We start from the raw sequence: 21286 nt of genomic DNA, 5'->3' as shown, positions 1-21286 counted from the left end.
TTCTGAGTTCTTTTTACATTTTCAACTCAAAAAATTCCTTGTGTTTTCTAGAAAATGTCTGAGATTAATGTCAAAATGTCTGACTATTTTCTAGAAAATTCTCAACTTCTCAAACTCAGAAATTTCCTTGTTTTTTTTCTTAAAAATTTCTGCGATTAATCTAAAAAATTTTGAGTTTCTTTCCTTGGAAATTTTTGATTTTTGAACTCTGGAATTTTCTTGTTTTTCCAGAAAATGTCTGAAATTAATCTCAAGTCTTTTAGAAAGTTTTCAACATTTCAAACTAAAAAATGTCCTTGTTTTTTCTAGGAGTTTCCTGAGACCAATCTCAATTTTTTTTGTTTTTCTACTTTTAAAACTTTGAAATGTGTTGTTTTTCTAGAAGATTTCTGGGATTAATTAAAAATTTCAAAGTTTTCTCTGGTAAAAGATTTTTTGGTGTAAATGCATTCCTTTTTTCTAGCCCTGATGCGCCATCTCTTATCAGTTATCTCACTCTCTTCACCTTTGTCTCGCCTCAGATGAGACTTCCTTTGAAGCTGGGATCAAAGTTCAGATCCACAGTCAGGAAGAGCCGTCCTTCATCGACCAGCTTGGATTTGGTGTTTCACCCGGATTCCAGACGTTTGTGTCTTGCCAGGAACAGCGGGTACGAACTCTAGAGTCTGGAACTTAGATTTTTGCCTCCTGTTTTCACTTTTTGCCATGTAAAATGAAGTTATGTGCACAAGAGTAGGCATGAACCAGATACTAAAGCTTTTGAAAACTACAGCTTAAAAAACCCCTCTGTTATTATGCAGTGCAGGTCATCATGTTGATAATATTCCTAAACCTTTGGGGTGATGTAATGGGCAACCAATATTTGGAGCATATCAGTCCTCTACCAATCAAACGGTTTGATCCCCAGCCCTGGAGCATTTAAACACACCAAACAAACTGAACAGACATAAGACTTTTATCTTAAAAAATCAATCCTAAATCGAACATCATTTTTACTTTTTTTAGTGTTTTATCAGTTTGTTGTAATACTGAGTCAAAATCCCAACAGCAAGGTATAATTTATTTAATGAAGTACTAATCTGCACAAGCTTTCCTGTCTGCAAAGTTCAGCTTTAACACTTTTACCAAATGATAAACAATTCTGAAATATTGGCCAGTCAGTGTGTGCTTGCAGTTCCCAATTACAGACACTGTTTGACTATGAGAAACAAAAATATAGGAAAAGTGATGCAAAAATAGTTTTGGCTGGTTTGATTTTTTTGTTTTGATGTTTTTCTTGCATAGTTGCATAGATTTAAAATCTGAACATTTTCTGATAAATAAGCATCTAAAGCATCTCATCTTTTTAGTTTTTCCACCTGAAAATAATTACTAAACTAACTAGCAGCATTTAGAGAAACTTATGTGTCAATTACAACAAAATGTTGCCTTATTTTTCATCAGATAACCTGAGATTATGTATAAGAAAGAATGACACTACATGGTATTAATCTTAACCTCTTCAGAGCAGCATACAGAGTAAAAAAAATACAGCCCAGTTTGTCTTACTGTTTTACTTCCGTGATTTTTCATTTTAATCGATTTCTGCAGCCTACCTTTGGTCCATGCTGCTCTTTCCTTTACCTACTATTTAATCCTCCTCATATTTCAAACTGCTTCATCCTCAGCTATTAAAGGTTTCATTTGATTTACGAAGACTAGACGTGTTTGTTGTCATTGCAGCTCATATATCTTCCTCCGCCCTGGGGAGACTGTAAGGTGACCCCCATGGATTCAGACTTCTTTGACACTTACAGCATCACCGCCTGCCGCATAGACTGTGAGACGCGCTACCTGGTGGACAATTGCAACTGCCGCATGGTGCACATGCCTGGTAGGACATCTGCGGTATTGAAGTGAAATCAATACATGTCTGTGGATGCTTGGAGAAGGGAAAAAGAAGAATGCATTCATGTGTGTGTTGCTTGTGCTGCAGGCGACGCTTCCTTCTGCACACCCCAGATGTACAAAGAGTGTGCTGACCCAGCTCTTGGTAAGAAAGGTTGCCTTCCTGCAGAGATGCACTTCAGAACATGTTTGCATTTTAAGGCTTCAAAATGCACCACCAAAGCATTTTCTCTCACTCTGATTTTAGTTTGTAGTTTTTTTTTTGTTTATGATAGACCCAAAGAAATGAAATGGAAAGATAACTTTATTTTAAAAAATCTAATCTGTGCAGGAAATATTTATATTCAGCCCTGCTGAGTCCATACTTTTTAGAGAAACTTTATGCTTAAAATTAAACAAAAAATATTTTGTCTTCACCCACTCGTCATGTTTTAAGGACAGAAATTTTTGCTCATTTGTCTTTGCAAAACAGTTGATAAATGATAGTTGGATATATGATTTTACTCTAAACTTAAGTAACTTTTAATAATACAAGGTTGTGTTTCTTTTTCTTCTTTCTCTTAAACAAGGAATCCAGAGTTGTTGTCATTTTTTAAGTGAAACCTTCCTTTTCCTTTTCTAAAAGCTTTTCTTCCTGAATAGTTTTGGTTTTATGTCCATCTGTTGTCCCATTAAGTTTGATTAGCTTCACTTCCCCCACTAAAGAAAATGTCCCACAGCATCACTCTACCACCACCATGTGTCACGTAAGGGATAATGTGTGTGATATTTGGATAATAAACCGTGTTGTTGCTTTATAGCTACAGTACGTAGCTTCTATAAAAACTATGTTTTTTTACATGTTTGTTAAAACTGTCACCATGTCGTGACAGTACGATAAGAGACAGATAATCCGTGATAAGATCAACTTCCTCCATCTTCACCGTGAGCTACTATTACCATCTGACCAAAAACAACCAATCAGAGCCAGGGGGAGGGTCTTAATGCTGTCAATCATCCTTATCTACTCGCTGCAAAGTGTGCTAACAGTGGAGAAACATCTTACCGTTACAGGAAAACCATTTATCCGCCGTCATCGGTGGCTGTGCTAACTAGCCTGAGCATTCATAGAACAAGGGGGAAAATAAAGGAGTAAAGAGCAGCGCCACACAGAGGGATGATTGATAGCGCTAAGACCCACCTCCTGGCCCTGGTTAGTTGTTTCTAGACAGCAATCAGAGAACAGGAAGGAGCTCTTTTTTTTTTTTTTTTTACAGATTGTCTGTCTATTTTTATAAAAGTTACATACTGCAGCTTTAAACCTTTCCACAACTTTATCCCTAACTTTAAAAGTCATCGTCTATCCTACCATGTTGCCCTGTCACATAAAATAATATATGCTACTAAAACACATTGAAGATTGTTCTTGTAATATCACAAAATGTGAAAATGTCAAGAGGTGTGTGAGGGCAAGGTTTGTGTTGAGAATTAGCTTTTCTCCACCAGAATGAGGAAGGCCCCACCATTTGTTGCACTTAACAGCATGAGTTTCTCCAGTCCACCCACACACTCGCCCAGCAAATCTGTCAGTCCACGAACTGATCCAAAGGTCAGGCTGAGCCATGTCTCCCTTCCCCCCAGATTTCTTGGTGGAACAAGACAACGATTTCTGTGTGTGCGAGACGCCCTGCAACATGACCAGGTACAGCAAGGAGCTGTCCTTCGTCAAGATCCCCAGCAAGGCCTCGGCCAAGTATCTGGCAAAGAAATACAACAAAACAGAGCAGTACATTAAGTAAGTAAAAACTACAAATACTCCTTTGGGTTTTCACTTTTTTTAAAATGCAAATGAAGCACCTGGTTGTGTTCGTTTTCTTTAATCAGAGGTTTTAAATCTGAAAATTACTGTCTTACTTTCACAACAACTAAACCTATTTCTGAGTCTAAACTCCAAATGACCTGATTGGGGTCAAATCACCGAGGTTGGGTCGCTTATCACAGGACATGGTCCAATAAAAATCCAATAAAACCTGGAAAAGAAAATACAGGTGCATCTCAATGAATTTGAATTTAATTTATTAATTTATTTCAATAAACAATACAAAACGTAAAGCTTAGAAATTAAGAAAACCTAAAATTCAATTTTAGGCAATTCAAAAGCATTCAAAAAGCTTTTGAATGGACTTCAAAATCCTGTATTTATCACTGTTGCTAGTGCCTCTTTTTCTGCTACAGTTTTTCCTTCCAGACAACTTTCCATAAATATCCTAGATACCAATGATCTTTTGTGGCTTAATTTACCTTCTCTGTGAAGAGTGCTAAAGTCTGTCTGCTGCAAATCAGCATTCTTCACATTAATCTTGGGCCTTAGCATAACATTTCTTTATTAAGAATCCTCTTTTTATTGCTTATTTAATAATAAATACATCACAAATATATTATAAATATAGATTTGTCAAAGTCTCAGAGAAGCCGATTTTTAGTTTTTCCTCAGCTCTAAGCCATGATGAATGAAATTGACAGGAAAAAAGACTTTACAATAAATTATGAACATCTATAATTTCTGTTCTTCCCTTTCCCCATTAGCTTACTTTTTAAAAAATTAACTCTTCGATAATATTTGTTTCGCTGATATAGTAATATTTTAAGATGTAGCTGTACATTTTAATATCTAAAAGAGAATTTACGTCATTATTTGTTCATCTTACCTCAACAGGGACAACATTTTGGTTTTAGACATCTTCTTTGAGGCTCTGAATTATGAAACTATTGAACAGAAGAAAGCATATGAAGTGGCCGGACTTTTAGGTATTTCTACGTTTTGTCAAACATTGTGTACTCTCTTATTTGTGGTCTTGGGTTCAGTATTGTGGACGATTTTCTTTCTTCTTACTCTAGGTGATATTGGTGGTCAGATGGGACTCTTTATTGGTGCGAGCATACTGAGTATTCTGGAGATTTTTGACTACCTGTATGAGGTGAGAAAGTTTAAATAAGAATGCAACAATCTGATGGTCAAAATAAAAGCTAATCATGCAAACGTTACAGGAGGGTGGATGATATGGCTGAAAAATAAGCGTTTCATATCGGTCGATATCGATAATTATTTAGTTTTTTGTTTTAAATATCTGAAATATTCCCAAGCTGGTGGTGTGACCTTTCCTGGTTATATCCACAGTTTTCACTCTTTGCCGTTGTTTTCTTTATTTTTAAGCAGTTATGAGGCGAAATCTTAAACAGCTGCTGTGCCAGTTACTCAACAAGATGTTGCTAGGTAACCAAAGAGCGAGCGAGTCAGTTGATTCCACCAACTTTGTTTAAGAGAGATTGAGCAGCTAAAGTCTTTCCTTTCCTTACATATTGATTTTTTTTTTTAAATGTGTTATATATTGTGATTTGTATTAATGCTGTTGATTTATTTAGACTCAGTAAGAATAGAGAAAAATGTCGGCTTTTATTTGGAATAAAGCTCGGATTGAAAACCAAAGAAATCCCATAACCATTAGGATGTTTTTTACTTCTGCTGTTGCTCTGGTTGAGACTGTTATTTTTAATCCTTCCAGGTGATAAAATACAAGCTGTGCAGCTGCTCCGATAAGAAGCACAAGCACAGCAGCACCGACCAAGGAACGGTCCTGAGCTTGGACGACGTCAAGTGTCACGTCAGTAACTTTCATTAAGCCTCTGCCGCCGTCTGGAGGAGGGAGCTTCTGCCTGGACTTTGCTACTGCGACAGTGTGAGGATGAATGAACTGGGCCTGGTTGGGCTTAACTCTCTGCGAACACGGTCAGGCAGCCAACAGAAGCAGACGGTCACGCAGGCAGTCAGCTGGCCTGCAGAAACCAGAGACCAACCTGGTCAGATCAACTGCATGGTCATCTGAAACATCCTTTAAAGACAGGAGCAGTGAAGCGGACATCTGCTCCTTGAAGGTTCATAATGTGTGCTGTGCTGTGCTGTGTTTATCTGTCAGCGTGATTAGGCTTTATGTAAAATGATTGTTCGTTTGCAAGAATTTTCTCTGCTCTGCACTAGTCCTGTTGCCTTTATTCTCCTGTTTTTCCACCTAAAAAAAAAAATCATTTTTATATTCCTGTCCTCCATCCTCATCTTAAGAGCCCTTGATAAACTCAGTGCATTCTGCCAAAACACTGTACTACCTCAGCTTCCAGTGCAAAAGCACCACTATGAATTTACAGACCAAGCTAAACTGACGATCAGTAAAGTGATTTTTAATGAACTGGAAAACGGTGAAACATATGTGGCTATAAATCTGTTAGGAGGTGCAAGATTTTAGTTAAGGCTCTTTTCTTTCAAAAAACATTTCAGCTTTTCAACACTATTAACATGATGATATATTGTATTTTGACAAACAGAACAAAGAAGCTGAGTCACAAACCTGTTCTAGATCTTTTTGTGATTCTAAATGAAATGTCTTTCTTTTAACTTAAACCTTCTAAAGTCATCTAATGGTTAAACAAATGTCTTCTATTTCACTTGGAGGACATGTTCCTTCATGTTTAATTTTTTTGAAGAGTGGCTAAGAAAATTGGGGACCAAGTAAAGAAAGTAGCACTTATCAAAATGATTCAATTGCAATTATTTTATAGCAATTGTTAGTAATTGTTGCAGCAGTTATTTTGTTTAACTAGTGGGTGTATTTACTCTCTGGATAAACATAATCCAATTAAAGTTTGGATTTTTCTCAAATGTTCAGCGTGGAAATTATGCTTCTGCAATTGAAGATGAATTTATTTGAAGGATTTTTACACAACTTTACCAGCGGAAGGTCTAGAGAAAAAGATTAACTTATTATAAGAGAACCATCCCTGTTCCTGTAGTGAAGCTAGACTTTTTCAGTTTGTTAAATAATGAAAAACAACTGCAATTCTTATTAATAAGCATTGTATGTTTGGTTGGAAGAACCAGATTAATGGTACAATACTTTAAATTTTCACTCAAAGTCAAACATTTCCATTCCCAACTAGAAAAATAGTCTGGAGGTCAAATGAAGTCAATATTTGGGAAAGAGGAAAGTTTCTCCCTAATTCCCATTTCAAAGTCCAACACTGGGAGTCTGTCTTCAAAACGCAGGAATAGCTGTAGCAGAAAACTGTTTATTTCCACATCTAGCAGTGTGTATCTCATGAAATCGTTCATACATTTAATACTACACAACCTCTGTTAGTCAGTGTGTTTCTTAAGTGTTTTAGTACATACAAAGTGAAGAAAAAATAAATAGCTTGTGTTGCTGATAGTGATGAGCTTGTCGGTGATAATAGCAGTTACCATATTTGCCACCAGAACATGTTAAAGTCGGGTTAGAATAAGTAAGTAGGTACTAGTACTTTCTGGCAGTGCAGTTCAGTCTGTTTCAGGTTTTGACTGATATTTTTGCCTGTTTCTGCTTATTAGCTCTGCTAAAAGTTTCCACATTAGCAGCTTATATTTTGTGTCATGCAAAGCCCCAAAGCCGTCGACCACTGATGGAGATCAACTATGTCCTCAGAATGAATTTCTGTAAAGGCAACTTTCACTTATACTGCAGGTTTACCTTTACCTGTGGTCTCAGTGTTTTATTGGCATTAAGTTGTCTCAGATTATGGTTTTTGTACCTTGGGGCCTGTTAAAAACACAGTGATTTATTTGGTGTTGTCACATCAAATAAACTTGCAAATGGTCCACCTTTAACAATCCTTAAATCGATTTATCAATAAAAACTAGATCAAGCTATAAAAGGGAAATTTAAGTTGCAATAAATGCATAGTAGGATGTTGTTCAGAAGTGCTGTCCAAATTTTGAGTCCTTTCAGTAAGGCTTATATTTACTGTACAAATTTATTATGTATTAATTTCAGCTCCAAAATTTTACGTATCAAACCAGGCAATCAGATATGAGTGAAAATCAGTATTTGTCACATAAAACCAGATTATGTTAGAAGATGTCACATAGTGCAAACCTTCCCCTACAAACTCACGTTTAACTAACTCTTTAAATCTCAGAATAACAACAACAAAAAAAGATTTATATGGAAAAGTTCTAAATGTTTATATTTGTCATATTCATTTCCCTCCAGTCAATGTAACACTAAGCGATCACATCAACGAAGATGAGTTTACTGAATGTGCTTTTCCTTCTTCTAGGGCTCTGACTTGCATGTATCAGTGCACAGCAGGTGTCTTAAAAATGTTTGTCCACGTCCATCATTTGTGTCCTCTGTCTGCTTGCAGTATGCTTGACGATATTTGCACAGTTTGTCCTGCCTGTGTAGGCCATGGAAAGTGAAGCGGATGAGGGGGAAGATGGTAGATGCCGCCCTTTGTGAACATGTGAGCTCTGCGGGTGCATGCTCATGACTTACTGTTCTGTTTACATCTTAAATGTTGTATCTTCCCTGAGCTCTGTGTGCAAGCTTCAGCAGGAAATGGGAATGTGTAGCTGTGTTGTGGTAGCATCCAGCACAAACATACCATCGGCTGTAACTAGATGTAAATACTGCAGTGACCATGGCCCTGTTGTACTAGTGCTGTTTGCGTTGGGTTTATTTAGCACAGACTAGCTCTCTGTCTCAGTTTTCTGTACATATGAGTCTTGATGATTTATTCATCCAAAGTATATTGATTAGAAAAGCTGTGTCTTTTTTTTTATTTGCTTTGTAACGATCAAAACAGCTCTTTTCATTAGTGTGTGTAAATATAATGCCAAGTTGTTATTTTCAAGCTGCATGAACTCTTGAATCTCTGTGAAAGTTCACAGGCTGACGAGCTTTCTGCTTTTCTTCCAGCCTCTGTTGTAAACTTTAGATTTTTGTTTGAAATGAAGAAATTTGATTGGAATAAAGGAATGTTGTTTCTGTTTGTAGATTTATGGATCAAAACAGACTTGCAGCAGTAGATTTATTAAAGATGACATGTTAACTTTATATACTTGTTTTGTCATTTTTTGTGCTACGTTTTTCAATTGTTTTAAATTCTACTGGACTACTTGTGTATTTTATTGGGCTTTTAATGTAATTGATCAACAGGGTGCATCATTGTGAAGTCATACGGATTCATAAATTGATTTAGATCTGAACTTTGAGTAGTGCAGCCAAACACATGATTATACCCACCTCTTGGGACATAATAGGAGATCATAAATCTTTCTATAAAGGCTAGATTTATGGAGTACACAATTAATAGTTTCCCTCAGCTCCTGTAGTTACCATGAACCTCTTAGCTGCTTCCCTGATCAATATTCTCCATACCCAACCAGTCAGTTTAGATGGAAAGCCATGTCTTGGTATGTTTGCACCTCTATCATTCTTCCCTTATTCAGATAATGAGTTGAACAGAGCTCTATTTTATGTTGAAAGTTGGGGATATTGTTCTACAACCTGATCCTGCTTTAAACTCCACCACAATAGCTCTGACCGGTCAGCTCTGCTCCTCGCTCTTTATGATGCTCTTCATTCATTATTTTTCTAAAACAAACCTGAGATCTTCACAAAATAGCTATTTTTATATTGTTTTTAAAATACAGACAGGTGGGCTCAATTAACGAGGTGGGTTTTGGCTGACTGGGTTTTATTTACGGGTATCAGAGTTAAGTGGGTTAAATACAAAATATATGAAATCTCTGCATCCTTTTCCTTTCACTTTACAATTACGCACTAATTTGTTAGCTTATCACATAAAATTTTTAAAACATACACTTGTGTTTGTAATGTAACCAAAATGTAAAAAAAAAAAGAACAATGTATTTCAGTACTTTTGCAAGGTAGTCAGGTCTTTATAAAAACAAATATCTCTGCTATATCCTTTTTTTTAAAAATATCATACACACTGGATTAGCTTCAGAAAAGTTTTCATCCACATGAACCCACACAAATCCACTCCTGAGTGTTGTTTTAAACATGCCAAACCCATAGGGGGCAGTGTAGACCACAGCTAAAACCTACATCAGCCAATCAGGTCCCTTGAAAACAACCACAGCTTCCTGTGTGGATAGACATATAGGTTGAACTACTTTTAAATAGCATATTAAAATGTAAAGTTAATAAAACAGAAGACAATATTGTGGCTATATTGCTGCATTATTTGTCGCAGACTGTTCTGTCCCGATTTCACCAGGACGCATAAAAATTTGTTTTCTATGAAATCAGGCTGCATGTGAAATAGGCCACAGTCTTGTTTAGCTGTTCTGCAACTTTAAGCACTTTTTCTTTTTGAAGAAAATTACCTCCACATGTTGTGAAAAAAAATTGGATAAAGTTGAACTAAGCTTCTCCAAAATACTTCAAAGAGGAAGTACTTTAGCATATTAAAAGTGTGACTGAGTTTCATGACCATTTGCCAGCAAAGTAAGCTGGATTTTCCCACGTTGTTCCTGTGTTCAGAGACCAGACTGCTGAGCTCAGTTCCTTCCTGCGTGGCCTCTTCTGTTTGCTGTCCAGACCTTATGCAACAAGGTCCTCTTTTGTTTGAAGCCACCAGACCAAAACTTTTATCCCACAGAGATGTTTCTGACTTCTAATGGGTTTGCTGCAATTTATTTAGGTAAAAGGTCAACAAATGCTGGAAGTCCATAAGAATGGCTCGCTGTTCAGTAAACAGAGAATGTTATTGATACTGAAAAGCAATTTCAACAACCAGATAAAGAGAACAGCAGGTTTTTATGGTTGTTTTTGACCAAGGAATTTGCTCATCACATTTTAGTCAAAATAAATGTTAGATTTAGAGTCAGACTTTAAGTTCTGTTCTAACACAAACCCAAATATCTCCCGAACAGTTTGGTATTTCCCAAGGCCAAACTGCAGCTGAGCACATTCTAAATTCCTAACTTCGAGAAACTGAACACGGACAAATATTTCTAGTCAGTGAGAATGCGTTACTGCATTCTAACTTATTAAGATCCTACTCACATGTTTTGGTCGTTAACTACTTCTACTAACTTCAACTAATTGTGCTAATTCATATAACAAAACGTTCTGCTTTTTCTGGACATTATTGAAGTTTAGTCTTTTGCTAAACTTCACTATTTAACTTTTTGAAATTTTTGTGCAAAAGGTCCAACCAATGACTGATAAGCCTGTGGCTTGAAAACCTTCAAACAAAACTGTGTTTTGTAACATTGTTTACCTTTCTGTGATCAAATAAATGTAAAAAATATGAAGTTGAATAACTTCAATTTTTTGCACTGTCAGCTATCCAGCCGTTGCCTATACTTCTTTGTGTCTCTCCAGCAGAGATAGAGTAAATATATCCTGCACAGGTCACCAGGATTATATTGGAGAGACATAAAGCTAACAGTCTTGTTTCTGGCGATAAGCAATAAGTAGTAAATAAATTAATCACATTATAAATCAAATCAAGCTCAATCATTTCCATTTGCATGATTTATTGTTTTTTTTTCTTTTCTCTCTCTTTCTACCTAAAACTGGATGACAAAAGTTTTCAGTCTGGTGCTTTAGTCTTAACATTTTTTTTGAGAACAATTTTGTGCACAGAGTCTTCATGATTTATTTTATTTGTTGTCTCCGTTGCTTTTAAAATGTCTTCCAGTTCCAGTGTAAAATGTTCATTCTAATTTAAGGTTTACTCATCTTCGAGAATGTGTCCTTGCATTATTATGCCTTCACCACTATGCTACTTGAAAATGGTCTCAAAACAACAGTATTATTGTTTATCGCAATAACGTCTGGGATAATTTATGATATTGTAAAAGGGAGACCATGCAAACTCAATGCAGAAGTCAAGGCTGGGATTTGAACCTCAGACCTTTTTAATTTTACTTCAGTAACTTTATTATGACATATTTCTACTCTTACCTGAGTAAATCTTCTAGATATTTGACCCACTGTGAGTAACTTCACTGAATAAAAAAACCTTGTTTTAAGTAAAACTTCACCAGACATACACCTGGGCTTTTTAACGTTTCATAAGTTTTAGAGTGAAAGAAATTGATTTGGAAAAATGTTTGTCTAATTTTCTTATTTTATAATGAGATTTTATATGAATAACTTTCATTTTGATCTTTAAAATATCAACATTTCCCATAACTTTACATTTTGCTCCATCTGTTTGTGTAATTTTTAAGTATTAAATTATTAATGTTCTGATCACTTACTCTGTACTCGAGTAGATTTTTTTTTCTTTTATACTCTTAGAGTTAATTTCTTGGATACCTTTCACTTTTACTTGAGTAAAAATATGTTGAAGCAGTTCTACTTTGACCTGAGTACAATTTTTAGGTACTCTGACCTGCTCTGCACTGCAAAAACACAAAATTCTACCAAGTATTTTTCTCTAGTTACTTGTGCAAATATCATAGTCTACTGGAAATAAGACAAAACTAACTTACAAGTAAATTTTCAGCAAGATATAAGAGTTTGTTTTAAGTCAGTAATTCCTTAATATTGATGAAAATATGCTTGTTCCATTAGCGGATTATTTCACTTGTAACAAGACATTTTCACTTGTTACAAGTTAAATAATCAGCCAGTGGAACTTGTACTTTTTTTTTGTCAATATTAAGGAATTATTTACTTAAAGCAAGCTCCTATATCTTGCCGAACAGGTACTTGTAAGTTGGTCCTGTCTTAAATCATTTACATTAGAAACTAGACAAAAAATACTTGGTAAGATTTTGTGTTTTTGCAGTGTAACTGTCCAACTGTGCAGCCAAAGGTTTGTCGTGTAAAAACCCTAATAAGACATTGGAGTTTTCCACAGTAAATACTCGTAGTCGGATCTTTAATCTGCTAACCTTTGCCCTCTGAATGAATCGCCAGGCTCAGCCCTCGCTTGAATGGGGCGGGCCGGTGTCTCCCCCCGCGAACAGGCCAATAAAAACAGAGAGTTGTTTCATAACAGGACTGCAGTCGGTGCAGCTCCAGTTTCACCTCCGGGACTCAGCGCCGCATCTCCTCACCAATGGCAGCTCCGAAGAAAGTCTGCATCGTGGGCTCCGGAAACTGGCAAGTTGATGTGTTTATGTGACGGGCTGTCAGGATGCGTCAGGTTTCCTGCGGGAAGTCACAGCTGACACGCTGTTTCCAGTGTCGCTACCTAGCAGTTCTCTGCAGTGGGGAAGGTGAATGGAGCAGTAACCTCCTACCGCTGCTGCAAAACGCTTCATTAGCAGGAACAGCAGCTGCTTTCAGTCACATGCTGAGAAACTGGCTGAGTTTTCAAAAACACTGACCGCATGTCAGTCACGATTACTGGGGTGTTTTTTGCCCTTGAAGTTAGCCATAACAAGTGTGCATTAGCTTAGCTTGTTCTCAACGCCAGTTGTCCATTCATAAATCTTGGACGTTAAACTCAACGTGTAGACTTGACTTTTTTAAAAAGAAATATAACACAATTTAAATTAAGAAAGCAGTTGCTCTGTATTTACTAATAAAATCGGCTCAAACCTTAAATTTCTATTCCAACCCAAATTTATTTCTATTAGATTTATTTTATTTTATTTTTTTTTGCTAGAAATGTAGCACACTTTTTAAAAAATGTAAAACAATTTTTATGCCGAATTCTAGTGTTCATCCAGATAATTATAAGAATTAAATGATTAAAATTGGACTATTATTAAAAAATGTCTAATTTTATAAGAGAACGCCATACATTTGTGCAAAAAATTTTCAGAACAAAAATTATTGCATGATTAGATGGGGGATGTGGTTTTAAATATGGAAGATGGTTAGGGCCACTTAAAAAAAAGTCTTCAAAAAAAGTCACAATTTTCCTGTTTACATATACGTTCTATTTTGCTGAAATTTCCAGGTTAGAAGAACATTTAGCAGAAAGGTTACAAGTCGAACTTCTAAGTAAAGTCACAGATTTTCCCCAATTATTTCAAAATCCAACATGGCTGCCATGAATACACTTTGTGATAACTAAAGAGAAGCAAAAACAAACGTGTCTTATCTACTGATAATGAATAGATAGAGGATTTAGTTTTAATCCTGCAATTTTTTTTACTCTTAAGTTGAAATTAACAAGTCATTAGAAAAATTAACTGAAAAATTCTTAAAGGGGTTGAAATTCAGAGTGGGAAATTCAAAGGTTTCTCACCAATTCTGATTTAAAAATCCAAAATGGCTGCCTTGTCTGTGAAACTTAAATAACCGTTATTACAAATCACAAAAAAGGAATTAAAAAATTGTAATCACTAGCCGTGTATGATTAGTTAGATAATGAGATTCAATTATGTCATGTTGAAAAAAATTACTGTTTCTAAATGTGAGACGTTTCTCTCCGACCTCAAAAACTAGTAATGATTAAGTCATTAATGTAACTCTCCGATACCCACAGTTGACTATGTTCATTTGTCTATCTGGAAATTGAAAAGAGCAAAGCGCACTATTAAGTTTTATTGCTATTCTTTGTTAGCCATGTCACTGAGTATGACAGTCAAGCAGATCTCCCTTTTTTCAAATTTGGACCTGATAGAAAATCAGCATTAAATTGGATGTGATGACAGTTCAGTTTATACGAGGTGTTCTCTTAAGTTTTTGTTAAAGTCACACAATAGATAACTCCTTCATAATTACCTGGAAAATAACTAAGAGTTTCCTCTGAGTACCACCAGTGGTTAGTTGCGCCACAGTTTGAGAACCAAAAAACTAGAACAAAATCAGTTCATCAGTTTTGATCAGCCTTTTGGTTTGTGCAGGTCAGAGAACGGAGTGTGAAGTCTAAAGAGAAGCCACAGATGTTTTGTCATATACATGTCTGACCCACATTGTCAGATATGACAATGTGAGTCAGACACTAACGTGTAATTGTTAATCACACAGGGGCTCTGCTATTGCCAAGATTGTTGGTGCCAATGTTGCTCAAAATCCCAAATTTGACAACACTGTAAAAATGTGGGTGTTTGAGGAGACTGTGAACGGGCGCAAGCTGACCGAAATAATTAACACCAGCCATGAAAATGTGAAGTACCTCCCTGGGCACAAGTTGCCAGCAAATGTGGTAAGAAACCGTTAATCTCTAACATTTTCATGTAATCATCAGAGTATGGAGGGATAGAAATGCCACAATCACCACAAAATGAATGAAGAAGTACTACATAATTTTCTACATGTCGCAGTTAATGCACATATATTTAACCACAGTAAATTAGATAGGTCACTAATTATTGAACTATCATCCTGAAAAATATTGAGAAATAATAGTACATTAAAGTTAAAGAACATGGTGACAAAGCCCCATAAAGCTTTGGACTGGCCCTTTTTAATCAGCTATATGCTTCTGATCTTAAAGCATCACTTTTAATTAGAGTGAAGAGGCGGGCTTTTTAATAAAAACGTTCTTGTTTTGCAACAACTTCCTCCCAGCTGGCCGTGCCGGACCTGGTGGAGGCGTCCAGCGACGCAGACATTTTGGTGTTTGTGATCCCGCACCAGTTTATCGGCAAAGTGTGCAACACGATGAAGGGAAAGGTTAAAAGCGACGCGCTCGGAATATCCCTCATCAAGGTCTGACTTTGCTCTTTGTGCCTGGATTTTAAAATCAGATATGAATGTTTCACCTTTCATCTGGGAGCTCTGGCTGAGTGATGCAATGCGATCTTTGACCCAGACACCAACTGTTTCACGTCCTGCAGGGCGTAGACGAGGGGCCTGATGGGCTGAAACTCATCTCTGATGTGATCCAGGAGAACCTCGGCATCACAATGAGCGTGCTGATGGGAGCCAACATTGCCAATGAGGTTGCTGATGAGAAGTTTTGTGAAACCACTATTGGTGAGCCTGATGAACTACTGGCAACGAGGCTGCGTATTCTCAATTTGACCTTTTTAACATTTTGTTGCTTCGTCATTTCCTCTCTTTGTGTGTCTGTAATAGGATTTACTGCCAGCAAACCTCTTTAGGCAGAATTAATACTTGTGGGAATATTGAGTCAGGACTGAAAAATTCAGCCTGTCTCTTTGTTTTAAATAGGACGTATTATGCAAAATTCACATTTTGTACTTCCATTTGGGACTCTACTGCATCTAAAAACAGCCCAAGCACTTAAAAAAAACATTTAGCTACAAGTTAATGTATTGATGTGAATGCATGCATGAATGGAAATGATTGATTACAATGTAAAGTGTCTTTGAGGACCCAGAAAAGAGCTATAATTTATTGGTGTCTGGAAAATGAATCTCATAAACCTACAGAATGTAACATCACAAATTTGCAGGCACTGCTTGTTACCTAGCAACCCCAGCAAAGCCCAGCCCGTCACCTAGCAACCCAAGCAGAGCTTCAGCACATTTGGTCATCTGGTTTTACCGCTGTCTGGGCTGTACAATGGCTGCTGGAAAGGAGAAGTGTTGTTTTTGTTGACTTGCCATTTAGAAACCACTTGCTGCTTTCTTGTTGGTTGTGCTGGAGGCTCTACTTCTGCTTCTCAAAGATATACAATCCAAGGTTTCCCCCGGAGAACTTGCTAAGCCCGGTGGTTGGAGCACTCGGCCTTCGTTCATCCAGCGGCCCGTCATGTTTTTGAGTTAAATAAATGTTTAAAGTTGACAGGTAATTTCAAAATATGTCTTGATAATTATGTGTTATTGGAAGATTGATATCTGAAAGTCTTAAAAAGTGCAAACATTTAAAAAAAAAAAATTTAAATAAGCAATGCTTAGCCTGGTGGGAGCACAAATAAAGCCTGGAGGCCTGCCAGGCTTATAATACACAGGGGGAAACCCTGACAATCGTATAATTGGGCATCTGTTTGCAGCCATTTTCAGTTTAAACGTTGAGTTGGGGGGGCGTGGACGGCAGCAACTTATTTGTATTTAAATGTAATGAACATGTTTTGTACACCCATCCTAACCCGTTCATGGAAGCATAACGTGTCACCTTTAACACAGCCAGTTGTTTTTCTTTTAAACTTGCAGGCTGTAAGAATAGAAACCACGGGACTCTCCTGAAGGAGCTCATGCAGACCAGCAACTTCAGAGTTACGGTAGTGGAGGAATACGATGTGGTGGAAATCTGTGGCGCCCTAAAGGTGAGCTCTCAGAAAAAGGTGTGGTGTCATTGTTTAACATGAAGTTCAAACAAGTTCTTCTTATTTTATTCTGCTACGTTGGATAGAAACCATTCACAGCATCCTGCAAAAATATTCACTATTTTTACTGCATTACAATCTAAAACTTCAATATATTTTATTAGGGGTTCACTGTAACAAAATATGAAAAAACTTAAGAGTATGAATTATTTTAGGAGATGCAAAAGTACAAAATTGAAAAAGGTTGCTGTCTGAACCGTCATTTCCTTTGTCACAGTGCGATGTTTTCTTCCAATCAATACATTCATCATATTTAATGTTAAGGGAGTTTTGAAAGTGCATGTTATTGCAAAACCCATTGTTATGGTTGTTTCTAACAAAGACAGCAATTGTGGGCACATAAGAAGTAGGTCAGCACTTTATTGATTGTAAAACTCTTTGTTTGTTCAGTCTGTGTGGAAAACACACACTCTGCAAAAAGAAATAGTAAAAAATCTCAACATTTCTCCCCAAAATCTGCATTTGTATGTGGAGAATAGGTTCACAGAGGCAGGAGAAAATGTCACTTTTTTGCAAAATTAGTGCAGGCAGGGCCAGTGTGTAAATGTTTTAAAATATAGAAACACTATTTTCAGTTTTGAACCTCCCAGAATCTGGTTTTTTTTTATTTTTTTGGCAGTCTATTTCAGAATCTGCTCTTAAATGTGACCTTTAGATTTTCATATGAGCTCTGCTTCTGTCTCGCAAATATTTCTTCAGTTAGTCGGTAGTTTTGCTGGATGTTTGTGTCTGCAGTGCTCAAACATTCATGCACAGCTTCGTTGGAGGAGAAACGCGCAGTGTAGGTGTGTGTGGATAAAAGGGAGGAGGAAACCAATTTAGCCAGACTGAGGTTATAATCTCCAAAAAGCTCAGAGGAATAAAAGGGATGTGATTAATGCTGCGGATTTAATGAGAAAGATGATGAAGCTTGTTCATTCACTGATGGGACGGATTAGTTGAATGTCATTAATTCTCCAGATTGTCTGCAGAGTTTGCAGGTGTGTCTCCAGGTTTTTATTTCCACCTGCGGGGTTTGCTGACGCTCCCTGCTTCCTTTGTTGTGCAGAATATTGTTGCGGTGGGCGCAGGCTTCTGCGATGGTCTAGGCTTCGGGGACAACACGAAGGCGGCGGTGATCAGGCTGGGCCTGATGGAGATGATTGCTTTCGCCAAGATTTTCTGCAAAGTCGGGCCCGTTTCTTCTGCGACCTTCCTGGAGAGCTGCGGCGTGGCCGACCTCATCACAACCTGCTACGGCGGCCGCAACCGCAGAGTCGCTGAAGCTTTTGTAAAGACGGGGAAAGTGAGAAACTTGTCTTATTTCTCTAAAAAAAAAAACTTTTTAAGTAGAAAAACTTTCACAACTGTCTTATAAAAGGTAGAAATTTCAGTGACAGTCATGCTTCCTTATTTTTTTTGTTTTTTTCTTTCAGCTCTTTATCTCAGGCTGTCGGTAAACCTTAAAAAATGTTGGAAGGTACCAACCAAGGTTTTAAGAAGTCGCTGTTTCAAAATAGAAATGCTAAAGAAAACTTTGGCAGGAGTTTTCTGTGAATGGCTGGATCCTAAAGATCAATCTCAATAAATTACAAGCTAATTTAGTTCAGAAATTCAACTTCACAGTACATCAGACACTCTCTATGCAGAGGGTCAGCCATAAAAGGTTATTGCTAAAGAATCTGGCTGTCCAGAGTGGATCCAAGCATCTAATGGTGGAAAGTTAAGTGGAAGGAAAAGTTTGATCATTCAGGAGTTTTGGGAGATTCAAGGCAGCTGGGATCAGAGTCACAACACCCAGATGTTACATTGATTACGTTAAGTTATTCCTGAATAAGACCTGTCAGAAACCTCCTACCTGGGCTAAAGAGAAAACAGACGACTGTTCCTCAGTTCTCCAGAATAATCTCTTCAGGGGAAAGTAAACTGTAGATTTCATTTGGAAATCAAGGTTCCAGTGTCTGGAGGAGTTGTGGAGAGATTTCCACTATATGCTTATATTGCACAGTACATGCATTTCTGTATTAAGTCTTTTTTTCATCCTTCTTATGTGATATTAACATTTTCCCAGCATCAGTCATAATCATCCAAATTAAGAGAAATAAATATTTGAAAAATTCACTTTGTATAATAGTTGTACAAAATATGTAACTAGAATTTGATTACTAAAGGAATGTTTGGGTGATATATACATTAATTTAGATGAATAGTAGCTGACAGGTTATTTCATGTTGACTGCTGATTGCAGCTTTGTGGGCCTTGTGGCTCTTTTTTTAAACAAACTTTTGCATTTGCTGTTGCATGTTTGGCTCAGTCCATCGAGGAACTGGAGAAGGAGATGCTGAACGGGCAGAAGCTGCAGGGACCAGCAACAGCTGCTGAGGTTTATCTCATCCTCAAGCACAAAAACCTGGTTGATAAGTAAGTCGAGAAGGAAAATGAAGAGTGATTGTCACTTGTTTCATTGTTTAAAACTCTATTTAAACTTCCATTAATACTTTGTAGATGTGATTTTATTTTTCTGTATGATTGTACTTCATAAGTTTATGATCAACTGAAGGTTTTCCCTGGGTTATATTATATATTTTTTTATTCTTTGGGTGGAGGTTTTATATAAGAACATTGGGACTTTTGCCTCTTCCTGCACTGTTATATTTTTTTAAAACTGCGCCAACGAGACGCGCATTGAAAGCTTTTGTCCTTGGACAGGTTCCCTCTGTTCAACGCCGTGTATCAGATCTGCTTCCAGGGCAACCCGGTGTCAGAGTTCATCAGCTGCCTGCAGAACCACCCAGAGCACATGTGATGAGGTGAAACCGACAGAGTGCCTTCTCTACGGAAACGCCGCAGCCTCTTTTCTGTTCAAGCTCGAGGAGCACAACTCGTCATGTTGCGGATTTCGCGCGACGTGTCGACTCCAGGTTGAAGCTGCGCAAGGTCTATTTCTGACATATCGTTTAGGGATTTCATCCCATTTCCAGATGTGAAGAGAAACTTGAAGGATAATTTCTGTCACCACATAGCGGTCAGACAAAAATGTTTTTATGTTTCTATGCTTGATCTTAATCAGATTTTATGGTGTCCATTTTCAATTACAGCTAGACTGAACTCCACTCTTTGTAGGACGTCTAAAAAAATGTGACCTTTCATTATCAGTGTTTATATGCTTCTACATAATCTGCTCTGTTATTAATGTTTTTAATAGTTTTATTATTACAGCATTAATGTATCCGTCCAGTGAACCACCATGAGTTATTGGATTACATACTATCTCACTAACTCTGCCCTCATGTACTGTAAACGAAGGACGATTTTAACCTGCAAAGCTAATGTGCCTTATACTGTAGGGTTGGCCTTGAAACAGGAAAATCCAAACTGTGCAGTTGTTCCAAACTTTTGATTTAAAACTGAAGATTTTTCAATAACTTAGGTAGATTACTCCTTAAGGCAGCCAATTTTCTGTTTGTCAGAAGACAATTTTAAATGTTTAACTTTAATGATCTTGTGTAAATTATTGGTCAATGGTGTTAGAGCCCTAATAAGGGACTTGGGTTTCTTTTAAAAAGAGCTGTGTTGTATTGTCAGATAACATCCATCCACTATGCCATTTGTTACTGTGATTCAACCTAAATATGTTTCTAATTTAAGACAATATGTTAAAGAATATCTTCTTTTGTCTGAATAAATCACTCCTGTTGTTGAATCAAGTTTGGAGACATTTTTCTTAGTAATGTTAAACTGAAATGTTGCTGTGTCACTTTTTTGTGCCTGAACTTGAGGCACAAACTAATGGCTGAATTAAGTCCTGAAACAGCCTCTTTTTATCTTCTTTTATGTTATTTTACAAATGCTGCTGCTAGTTTTATGCCAGATTTATCTGGATGCAAAACTTCCAAAATGTTCCACGTATTTCCTGGTAGTCCACAAAATATTTTCTCAAAGGTTTTTGGAGGACGATTGTAGTTATGCAAGTGTTGGTCTCTTTTTTTTGGTTAGCAGGTAATACACTGACATCAACTTAGATAAGGGAGGCCATTTGTGTTTTAATGGTTCAGTGATTTTGTGATGGGCTGCACAGTGGCACAGTTGGTAGCACTGTTGCCTTGCAGCAAGAAGGTCCTGGGCCACCATGTGCATGCTTGGGTTCTGTCCAGGTACTTGGGCTTCCTCCCACAGTCCAAAGACATGACTGTCAGGTAAATTGGTCTTTCTGAACTCTCCCTAGACTCACTGCTGTAAAGTAGTCTAATGATTGACAGGGTTGTCCATAATTTTTCTTGATTTTATGAAGAATCCTTCTTTGCAACACAATCTCCAGATCTTCCTCTTCAGTCCCCAGAACAGAGCCAGCGCTCTTTATCGGGTTGTTGAGCCTTTTTAAGTCCCTGGATCTGAT

The 21286-nt window shown here is 37.1% G+C and overlaps 2 protein-coding genes across 3 annotated transcripts in view; both read left to right on the top strand.

The window, feature by feature from the left end:
• LOC102231419 (acid-sensing ion channel 1A-like) overlaps window positions 1-8789 on the top strand; it is a 70785-nt gene extending 61996 nt beyond the window's left edge. The window contains exons 4-10 of one of the 2 annotated variants that reach the window (XM_005801744.2): window positions 522-649; window positions 1723-1873; window positions 1976-2032; window positions 3508-3661; window positions 4583-4674; window positions 4765-4844; window positions 5430-8789. In XM_005801744.2, coding sequence (XP_005801801.1) covers window positions 522-649; window positions 1723-1873; window positions 1976-2032; window positions 3508-3661; window positions 4583-4674; window positions 4765-4844; window positions 5430-5546 — 779 coding nt within the window. In that variant the 3' untranslated portion in view covers window positions 5547-8789. Of the gene's footprint in view, window positions 1-521; window positions 650-1722; window positions 1874-1975; window positions 2033-3507; window positions 3662-4582; window positions 4845-5429 lie in introns of both variants that reach the window. The other variant, XM_023345987.1, reaches the window with a different exon arrangement.
• Window positions 8790-12711: 3922 nt separating this feature from the next.
• On the top strand, window positions 12712-20593 carry LOC102231684 (glycerol-3-phosphate dehydrogenase [NAD(+)], cytoplasmic). Its single transcript, XM_005801745.3, has 8 exons — window positions 12712-12824; window positions 14646-14823; window positions 15189-15329; window positions 15458-15596; window positions 16739-16851; window positions 17960-18196; window positions 19205-19311; window positions 19600-20593. The coding sequence occupies exons 1-8, from the start codon at window positions 12781-12783 to the stop codon at window positions 19694-19696; spliced, it is 1056 nt and encodes a 351-aa protein (XP_005801802.1). The 5' UTR covers window positions 12712-12780; the 3' UTR covers window positions 19697-20593.
• Window positions 20594-21286: the final 693 nt, after the last annotated feature.

This window comes from Xiphophorus maculatus, chromosome 1 (genome assembly GCF_002775205.1).
Source record: "Xiphophorus maculatus strain JP 163 A chromosome 1, X_maculatus-5.0-male, whole genome shotgun sequence".
Taxonomy (NCBI): Eukaryota; Metazoa; Chordata; class Actinopteri; order Cyprinodontiformes; family Poeciliidae; genus Xiphophorus; species Xiphophorus maculatus.
The sequence above is the reverse complement of the archived record's forward strand: the minus strand, read 5'-3'. Positions and strand labels throughout refer to the sequence as shown.